The sequence below is a fragment of the Lingula anatina genome, chromosome 4, assembly GCF_051362555.1.
Source record: "Lingula anatina isolate TDL-2025a chromosome 4, LinAna3.0, whole genome shotgun sequence".
NCBI classification, from domain to species: domain Eukaryota; kingdom Metazoa; phylum Brachiopoda; class Lingulata; order Lingulida; family Lingulidae; genus Lingula; species Lingula anatina.
Window position 1 is genome coordinate 9,652,198 of NC_141770.1, and position 10,935 is coordinate 9,663,132.

At 34.0% G+C, this 10,935-nt stretch overlaps 2 protein-coding genes across 2 annotated transcripts; one reads left to right on the forward strand and one right to left on the reverse strand.

Annotated features, from left to right (window-relative positions):
* Positions 1-1,958: 1,958 nt before the first annotated feature.
* LOC106153576 (putative nuclease HARBI1) lies at positions 1,959-6,255 on the forward strand. Its single transcript, XM_087011823.1, has 4 exons — positions 1,959-2,966; positions 3,262-3,377; positions 4,689-4,800; positions 4,932-6,255. The coding sequence occupies exons 1-4, from the start codon at positions 2,546-2,548 to the stop codon at positions 5,303-5,305; spliced, it is 1,023 nt and encodes a 340-aa protein (XP_086867949.1). The 5' UTR covers positions 1,959-2,545; the 3' UTR covers positions 5,306-6,255.
* On the reverse strand, positions 3,653-9,575 carry LOC147762255 (uncharacterized). The gene is made up of 10 exons (XM_087010765.1): positions 7,592-9,575; positions 7,244-7,401; positions 6,968-7,035; positions 6,590-6,751; positions 6,382-6,414; positions 6,147-6,181; positions 5,945-5,971; positions 5,741-5,776; positions 5,414-5,549; positions 3,653-4,574 (listed from the first exon to the last, which is right to left on the reverse strand). The coding sequence occupies exons 1-9, from the start codon at positions 7,592-7,594 to the stop codon at positions 5,415-5,417; spliced, it is 657 nt and encodes a 218-aa protein (XP_086866891.1). The 5' UTR covers positions 7,595-9,575; the 3' UTR covers positions 3,653-4,574; position 5,414.
* Positions 9,576-10,935: the final 1,360 nt, after the last annotated feature.

Genomic DNA, 10,935 nt, shown 5'->3' on the forward strand with positions numbered 1-10,935 from the left:
TTGGACAAGCCTCTTTCTGGTAGAATAATATTAATCGACGCAAGAGATGAAGATATCTGGTTCGATTATGCCACCAGGACCAATTCATATCAACCAAACAATGAAAAATTGCCACCGTACGTCATTCAAGGGAGGTGCCCTGGTCAACAATACAGAGACGAAATACCATTGGGGTGCATACAATCACACATTCAAGCAAATCCAGAAAGAAAAATCATTTTGGTGCAGGACAATGCGCCCATCCAGAAAGCATGGTCCCTGCAAGACGCGCTGCAACAACGCGGTAACCCACATTTGGATTGGCCTGCATATTTACCAGTTCTCAATGTAATAGAACATGCTTAGGATATGATTGACAGGGCAGTAAATGAGAGCCAACCTCCAGTTAGAAACATTAAAGAGGTCCAGCAGGCAGTAAATGAAGAATGGAACTGGCTCTCAAAGCAAGATTGGCAGAATTTGGTGGCAAGTTGCAGGAGACAATGTGAAGCTGTTGTTCAAAACCAGGGAGGGCACACCCGATATTTATTGCATAATAGACGATTAATCATCTATTATCTACAGACTTCTTTTATTAAATCTAATTCTTAGATGATCGAACTTTATTTTTTCATAATAAGCTGTTTTAATCAGCACGTACTTTTTGCTGTGTGAGCATACTTTTTTGACACATGGTTTGGCATATTTTAGTACCGTTTGGTTAATAAAGTTATTTTGATTATTACAATAAGCTATGTTGTGTATATATTTAACAGAAATATTCAACTTGAATAAGTTATTTATAAAATATGAAAGAAATATGCATAACCCCACCAACAAATGAAATAATGAACATGATAGAAGAAACTTTTGAAAAAATCGGGGTGTTGCTTAACTTATGAGCATCAGTGTATATATATATATATATATATATATATATATATATATATATATATATATATATAATTCCATTGGAGCTTAGATGGCACAACTACAAATTTAAAATCGGGGGAAATCTGTAGGCCAAAGGCGTTAAGGTAGATCGGTCGTTACGTAATTTGACGATTTGCGCAATTTCAGCGCATCGTCAATCGTCTCTAACGACACTCCAGTCTGTTTTATTAATTTAAGGAAATAAAACAATTATCTGTAAGATAAACACACATTATCAACTTGTCTGTAACTCTGTATGATCGATACAGATTTTCGACAACGTTTGTCGACTATGATTCCATACGACAACTGGCCCCCGTTTCACAAAGAATCTTAAATCCGTAGACGTCTTACTCGAGCTGGGTGGCCTAGCTAGGTCGACTTAGCTGAAGTCGACTTGGAGTGTTTCACAAAGAATCTAACGTCTTAGCTTGGCGTGCTTACCGTAGTCGACGCGCACGAGAAACTCTTCAAGAAAAGGAGGTGTAAAATTGCAAAAGTTTCACAAGACATGACGTTTCATGGCGTCTTTCGGCCGAGAACGATCGTTTATCAACGATAAAAGTCAGCCAAAACACAAACAAAGTTTGTTTTTGAACTTTATTGATTAGTTTCACTTCAATACAACTTCAAAGCAACAGTTAAACATTAGCTTGTCGTGGAACACTACTGAGGGACGTCTAGCGGTCAAAAACATAAACAAACACGCGATCGGCTGGGTAAAGAGGAATTTTATTTTTTATTTCAATATTCCATAAATGTCAGTGCTATTCAAGGATATTATAACACAATATCTTGAAGGAGGTATGTTCTTTCCAAATTTTTGTTGTTTATGCTCTCATTTACCGAGTTTTAGTTGAGCTTGCGTACTTAAGTCTCCTCCCGAGGAGGCTTGACATCGTCGACTTACAGCTAAGAAAAAAACGACGTAAGCGACCTTTTAGATTCTTTGTGAAACGGGACTTAGTGACGTAACGACTTAATTACGTTGGTAACCAAGCCCTAAGTCAGGGAAACCGACTTAAGTTTTTTTGTGAAACGGGGTCCTGTAGCACGTTCATAGACTTGCCCTTCAAGAAATCGTCGGAATAGCTCCTTTTCCAATTTGAATTGGCACTAGAAAATGTATGACAGCTAAAGCTCACAAATTATGCACGTAGGTGCTATGTCATGTAAAGAATAAGTGTTGTAAATTCCAATCAAAGCGGCTGCGTATATTTTGAGGTAGAACGCTCTGAATGTGCTGCTGTAGTTTAGATTTCGACGAAAACCGGAAGTGCGTCGTAACGCCACTCATTTGGAAATTTGGACTGAGAAATATTTCGTAGCTTATACAAATGTTCAGAAAATGGCCATAGGGTCTACAGCTTGAAGAAAATTCACTAATCAAAATTGAAACTGCGTTATATTTTACAGAAAAATTGTGCACTTCTGACCTTGCCCCCGTTTCACAAAAAAACTTAAGTCGGGTTCTCTGACTTAGGGCTTGGTTACCAACGTAATTAAGTCGTTACGTCACTAAGTCCCGTTTCACAAAGAATCTAAAAGGTCGCTTACGTCGTTTTTTTCTAAGCTGTAAGTCGACGATGTCAACCCTCCTCGGGAGGAGACTTAAGTCGTCGCTATCAGCAAAATGGCCGCTGCCGTAGTTGTCCAAAATCTTCATCGTCGGGCTCTTCGAAGAGAGCGTGTCTTCAGAGACCGTGAGAATCCTTTAGATTATTTTAATGACGATCAGCTGAGGGAGCGTTTTAGGTTTAGAAGACATTCTATTTTATTTATCCTTCAATTTATCAATAATACAATTCAACCTCCAACCAATAGAAGTCACTCAATACCGGCACTATTTCAGTTATTGATTACTTTGAGATTTTTAGCCACTGGTTCGTTTATGTTTGTTGTTGGGGATACAATCCCCAGAATATCCAAAGCAACTGTGTCCAGAGTGGTAAGAAGAGTTACTGTGGAAATAACACGTCTTGCAGGACAGTTCGTACAGTTTCCTAATGGAAGGCGACTTGAAGAAGTAAAGAAGGGGTTTTTCCAACTTGCCGGTAAGTGCACAACCTTCAATTGACCTTGTTTACATTAGACAGCGTTCGAAAACATAGAGGGCGCTTACAATTGCACTCGTCTCACCTAAAACAATTGCTTACAGATATAAAGTAGGTCATGTTGTGCTTCGTGGATGTAAACAAAGGCGGGCAACGTGGAACGTTAGCTTAGTAGGGAGAGCGGTTGCAAGAAAAGCTAAGTATTTGGATTCAAAACCCGGCATATGGTTGTCAAGTGGCCATCAATATATATTTGGTAACTTCTTTTCATAACTTATTCAACATTTTTTCACAGGAATGCCCAATGTAATAGGTGCCATCGACTGTACTCACGTACATATACTGGCACCAACTGGGGCTAGGGAGCCAGATTTTGTGAACAGAAAGGGCAGACACAGCCTAAATGTACAGGTAAAATATTTAATGACTTTTTTGTTTTATTGACTTGTCGAAAAAGTACATTTGTTATTGTATATATTTTATATCCAATACATTATTTTGAGAATTATAAAAAAATCATAAATTAATAATATATATATATATATATATATATATATATATATTCTTTTATTGACTTTTGTAAATTCACTGATTTCACTTACACATCAATGAACAACACTGCTTCATGAAGCATTTGATTAAATAGAGAGAAAATGTCTTTTAAAATCTAAAATATAAAACTTGCTGTAACAATAATATGTGAAAAAATAATAACAATAACTTTATATAACAAACTTTAACAATTCATGTATTTTTACAAATTCCTTTTCTGAAAAAATGTTTTCCTTTCTCCAATATAAAAATATAATTCAATAAATTACAAGATTTCAAACACTAAAACATGTATGTACATTTATAATATATATACACTAATATGCTGAAAAACACTAACAATTTAATACTTGTACTTTGCACAAAAATATACAAAATTTATCGGAACACTACAATTTCAATTTAAGTGCAAGTTTTTCTAACCACCAAAGGTAGGCTCTGTTATAGGGCTATTGCCTATTCTTGTAAAACCTATTGTTCAATTATGCCGTGATTAGAGTAATTAAGCAGGTATTACTGGCCAAGACAAGAGCAACACCCACCCAAATTTCACAATTTTCAGATATTTTAATATTAAAATATATCGCCAACAAAAGAAAAGGCCACAAGGATCTCTTTTGTACTTTATATGTTCAATGTTCCTTTACAAACCCATACATGTTTGACAGCCATAGGACTTCTACTAGTGGGTATATGACCCTCTGAAAATCGCCATGCGTGAACTTAGTTTTGGGGGGTGGGGTAAAAAAAAGGGGGTACAGTGTGGACAAGGTGGGTTATATTTTTAGTTTGAATGTCTTATGATGACTGAAAATTTTCTGCGAAAGCTGGAATACCAGAAAATTGGGCATAAATCCCCTGATATACAGTTTTATGGCATAACATTTAGCAGAAGTTAATAGGGTCCTCAGGCAAGTATTTCAGCCCAATAAGGTCAAATTCTGTGAACCCCCACCTTGCTGCACTTGTCTGGTGCTTAAAGAAAACTGGCACTTAAATCTTTTAACTCTCCACATTTCCTTGCACTCTTCTCTGGTCATTTGACATGGTTTTCAGCTGTAAATAAAAAGTAAACACTTTGCACATTTATTATACATTACACAAAGCTAAGTAATAAAAATGAAATTATTTTACACACATTATATATATAATTTCCCCATACTTTTTCAGTTAGTTTGTGATCATGCCTTTGTTGTGACCAACATGGTGGTCAAGTGGCCTGGATCTGTACATGATTCAAGAATATTTAGGCAGTCCAATTTGTTCAGGCACTTAGAAAATGGTAAATGTACATATATTTAATATACTTATTTTAAAAGCACAGGTTTATTAATTGATTTTTAATTTATACATTAAGAGCAGTATTCAGTACATTTGGTAATTTCTATTTATAAATTTCTCTAATTTTTTCAGCTCCACATTGTGGTTTCCTTTTAGGAGATAGTGGATATGGCTGTCGCCCATTTCTTCTAACCCCTTTTCACAACCCAGCACCTGGGCCACAAACAAATTACAACAGATCCCATTGTAGGACAAGAGTTACAATTGAGCAAACCAATGGAATTCTCAAGGCCAGATTCCCTTGTCTAAATTTTCTCCGTTTAACACCAGAAAGGTCAATAACTGTAATTAGCACTTGTGTGATTTTGAATAACATTGCAAGAAGAGTAAATGATAATTTCCCACCACCCCAAATTGTTAATCAAATCCAACTACCCCCACCAGTACCAGTTCAGAATGATGGTTTCACTATGCGAGATGGAGTTGTACGAGCATATTTCTCATAATGTTAAATATGTAGATGGATATACCCCACAAACTATATGCTTTGACATAACTGTAGCTGCATTTATATCATAAAAATGTGCATTGTTTTGAATCATTAATACACTGACCTTAAAGTTGATGCATATTAGCCTCCAATGAGGCAATCTCCAACTGCAGCCTTCTCTTTTTCAATTTAGCTACATCCGTCCACTCCCTTAAATATTCTTTGTACAAGTCATTTACGCTGTCCTTCTTGTTTGGAACCTGTACATTAAAAAAGAAAATTTGTTGAAACAATAACAATTTTTTAAAAGATAAATGTATTTTTCAGAATTAATTATAATATTTCACTATTAACCGAAAGTGACAGTACTTTACAAGAGATCAAACAATGTTTTACCCGAATGATATATATGGTTTTAGTTTTTGAGGATTGAGGTTTGAAAATCACTTACAGGTTTTTCTGCTACTGAATTATTTTCAGCAACTTCCTGTAAATAAAGTTGAAACATGTTGTGAAAGTTTGTGTTACTACTGCATTTCAATTACCATAAGCCAATGCATACTATAAATTTAAAAAAAAATTATCATAAAATCTATAGACAATAGAATTAAGTTAGATTGCACAGTTTTGACAAGTAACAATGTAATTTGCAAACCTCTGGTGTGGACTCTTCATCTGCAGCCTAAGAAATGAAAATAACAACATGATTATGGAAAATTAAACCATTTATATGTAACATACACATGCTACATTATATACACCATTATGTATGTATGTATTAAATATATTTCCATTGATATTATTGTTAAAACCACAAGCTGCAATCATGTACATCTCACAATGTTATTGATCCTTACATTGTTATTGTCCCCTATTCCTTCTTCAAATTCCACTATAAACAAAAAGGTAAAACATTTGTACTATTAACAAAGAAATGAGAAATCAGTAAAATAAGCATTTTTTCAAGATTTCTTTTGCTGTTATTATTGAAATTACTTGTAAGAATCCTACTAATAGAATCCATGCAGGTATTTCTCAAAGTGTAATTAAAACTATGTATGTAATTTATATTATAATCAAAGTTGTACTTACATGTGTGACCACTTGAGGGTCCTGCAGCATAGTCTTTAATTAACAAAATTACAATATTAAATTTTGAATATGGTGGTTATCTTTAATCTAATAAGTACATAACAGTTAATAATTAAATATTAACAAAAGCAATAATAGAAAATGTTACTGGAGTTTGCTTTGAACATTTCATTGTTTATTTTTATTGTGAATTTACCAATGTACTTACCTACTGAGTTGGTTTCTCCTTCAAAACCAAATTCAATTCCAGCTTCTAAACCATCCACGGAGGGCCTACCATGGAGGCCCTCCATGACCATGTCCTCAGCTGTGGACATGGTCACAGCAGGGCCTCCACCAGTCCTCCTAGTTTCATCCCTCTTTCTTTTGGCTACAAGCAAGGATAATTTATTAAAAATGTTTCTTTAGACAACTACCCCAAGTAACCAATACAACTAATAGGATATTGATATTTATGGGAAATGTTATAAATTAACATTAAAGGAACATAATTAGTAAACATATTAATTTTAATAATGAAAATAGGTACTGCACAATTTAATTGTATAGAAAGTGACCCATGCAGCTGCAGCACAAAATTTCTTACCATTCTGTGTAATGTTTTTCATCTTCTTTCTGATCTCTAGCCCATCCCGAATGACAAATGGATTTTGGCTATAATTTATAAGTCGAAACTGTCAAAATTTAAGCATTTATTTCAAAACATACAGTTACACAAATTTACAAGCAATATATGTATATATATATATATATATATATATATATATATATATATATATAATAGAAAAGAAGTATGCTTTTTCACAAAGAAAAAAAGTCATTGAAATTCAGGCCAGGATAACTTAAAAAGAGGTCTCTGTACCTGTTCACTACTGAGGCTATCTCCTCCCAATTCTTCTTCTTCTCTGCCACTGTAATTTTTGATGAAAATTTCCCTTCCAACACCGCTTTTCTCTTATTAAACTCCTCAACTATAATGATCTCCTCTGTTTTGCTAAAATTTGGTTTTCTAGTGGTTTCCTTAAGAAATACATATATGGACCTTGTTAAATATTATTATATATGTACAATATATATATATGTATTTGTAAATCAATATAAATAATTTTCAATTAATGTAATGATCCCACTTTTAAATAACTGCTTAAAATTTTTAAAAGTTTAAAATAAAGCAATCAACATTTGAGTGGAGAACTTAAACTAAACTTACCATTTTGTTCAATGACAAACCTAGGAGAAGGAACAATTAAAATTTTTTTTTTTTTTTTTTTATTTGTTTAATATATATTTATTTATAATTTACAAAAGTCAATAAAAGTATATTTTTTATATATTTATATATTTGCTATAATGTTAAATATTATTGAGTGTCTCGTAATATTTAAATGGAACATAATTAATAGAGTAAATAAGTTATGTGTGTGAAGAGCGCACACTTACACATACTGTATTTCCCGCAATTTTTACCCTCATATAATTGAAGCACTTTTTCATTTTAAGTTGTTAAATGTAAAATGCCACAAAATAGCACAATTAATTCGTATAAACATAGTCAATATAACTCTTTTCTATTCATTTCAAAGCAATGCAATGCCGATAATGCCATTTTTAGTTTCGTTTCATCAAAATAAAAGCTGCATAAATAAAAACTCACCTACGTCGTACGAAGCAGCGAGCGTGGGTCACGTGATCAAAACAACGGCAACTCTCAACCTCCAATACCACAAGAGCGACGAACGCGCGTGAACCAAGTCGACTTCGGTAAGTTCATCAAGCTAAGACGTTAGATTCTTTGTGAAACACTCCAAGTCGACTTCAGCTTAGTCGACCTAGCTAGGCCACCCAGCTCGAGTAAGACGTCTACGGATTTAAGATTCTTTGTGAAACGGGGGCCTTGACTTGTCAGTGTAAACAAAGTGTACTGAACGCACCGCAAGCAAGCACGTGAATGCCGCATTTGATACTTTGTATCAGACGCTTCATTTTACTTGACAACACAGTGTTTACGATGTCACGTTCATGTTATATTCATTAATAAATAACAACGGCAATAAACTATTTTCATTTGCATGAGTATTTCCCTTATTATTCTCTTCAATAATTTTGTTGTTAAGTTAATGGCTTACACCTTCTCATCAGTTTGACAAATCTGAAAATAGCTGAGTATACTCACTTCAACTGTTAAACATAACGAAAGTTTTAAATGTACTTAGATGTCTCTTCACACACACACAAAAAAAAAAAAAATCATAAAAAATAACGATTTAGTGAAAAACACCCATTCTCCCATTGATTTGAATGGGGACTTCCGACTAGTGCGTCACGCAGGGTGTGACGCACTTCAACTTGGCGTAGTTCTCTTATTTGGTCGGTGACCCCCAACTTTTTTGGCAAAATTAAAATCTACTTGGATGCCTCTTTACAAAAAAAAGTTTTTTAAAAAAATTCAAACGTTAGAAAAATCATGAAAAATAACGTTTTGGTGAAAAACACCCATTTCCCCATTGATTTGAATGGGGACTAGTGCGTCACGCAGGGTGTAGCGCACTTCAACTTGGCGTAGTTCTCTTATTTGGTCGGTAACCCCCAATTTTTTTGGTAAAATTTAAATGTACTTGGAGGCCTCTTTACACAAAAAAATTTTTAAAAAAATTCGAACGTCAGAAAGTCATAAAAAATAATGCTTTAGTGAGAAAACACACATTTTCCCATTGATTTGAATGGGGACTAGTGCGATATGCAGGGTGTATCATATTTGGGGCTAGTTCTCTTATTTGGTCGGTGACCCCCAATTTTTTTTGCAAATTTTTAATGTACTTGGGTGTCTCTTCAAACAAAAAAAATTTAAAAAAATTCGAACGTTGGAACATGTAACGACCGATCTACCTTAAAGGTGTTGACGATTTTCGTGAAGAAACTAGATCTAGGCTTACATAGACCTATGCAAGGTAAAACACATTGCTTGTTGGAACAAGAAAACTGACTGTCGTGGATTTGTTTTACACTTGGTGGTACTATCTGTGAGGCTTATTTGATAATATTCCATTGATGGCTTTCGATCCTTACATAACATTGTAGGCCTACTTATTACAAAGTCCCAGACTAAATTCCAGTTTAAACTGACACTTGATTAAATAACACTTGATTATAGCTGTTTTCTTTCTACTTTTTTAAAAATCAATTTCTTACTTTGAGATAAATTTCCTGCATTGATCTAGTGTCATTTACTTTCTGCAGTCTTAGAATGAGTATAGTGTCACTTATAAGCAGTAGGCCTACATACCAAATAAAAAGAAAAAAAATACAACTAATATTTTATATGAATTAAATTTCATAGACTGGAGATGAAATATAAAAGGAATGAAAATTAAATAATGTCCAAAATCTGCCCTTCTACGAAGTATTTCGTACCAAAAACTCACATTTCAATGATTTTATAATTAAAATTTCTACACAACATGTAAAACACACTTGTCATTTTGTACTGGGATAAAGATAGATTGTATTTACACCTAAAATGCAATACTTGTAACAAATTTACATTTCATATAACAACCGTTTGTGAGAAAATCCAGAAGGTAAGGGTGATTTTAATTATCAGTGAGTATAACAGGGGCGGATCCAGGGTTATTTGAAGGGGGGTCCAGTTTTTTTTAAAGAATGACAGGCTTGCCTTTCGGTGCAGTTTAGAACTATGATTCAGCACTTCAAAATTCTTAAATCAGGAGAGGAATATTGGTGTGATTTTTTTCCAGAAACCGAAAGGCGGGGGAACAGGATCCCCCCTGAACCCCCCCCCCCAAATCCGCCGCTGTATAAATTAACAATTTATACATTATACTCTAAGAAGTACTGAAATGGTTGAAATTCTGATTTTAATGAGAATACTAAAAAGTATTTAGCAACTGTTGATGAACAAATCCGGAAGGAAAGGACAATTTTAGTTTTCAGTGGGCATTAGTAAGTAAATGATACTTCACGAATAGTTAAAATAATTGAAATTCTGAGTAATCAGTGGGCACAATTAGTTATTTATTTTAAAATATTTTATTTATTTATTTATTTATTTTTTTATTTTTTTTATTTGCTTAAAAATTCCTTTATTTTATCCTTTTGTACATATTGCACTAGCCAACACTGTACTAGTACCAGTACCAGGTACAACGTAACTTTTTTGACTTGAGAAAATATTTACTTAAGCCCCCTTTACACTGGACGGCGTCCTTTCTGCGTCCAGCAATCCGGCCCCATTTGAGAGTTTAAAAATTATAATATTTTACGTGCCGACAACTGGCCGATCATTGAGCATTCATTCTGATACAAAATTAATGCTCGTCCCTCCTTATTAAGACCACAGCGATGCCAAATTTCATGGTCGTAGAGAGGACGCAGAAAGGACGCCGTCCAGTGTAAAGGGGGTATTACTCCCCCACTCCTTATGATAACAGCAAAGGTGTATAGGAAAAAAATTATTTTCACTTTTATACCCAAACACATAATAAGATATAATAATCTGAATAAATTTCACATCATAAATCAAATGTCACTTTTGAC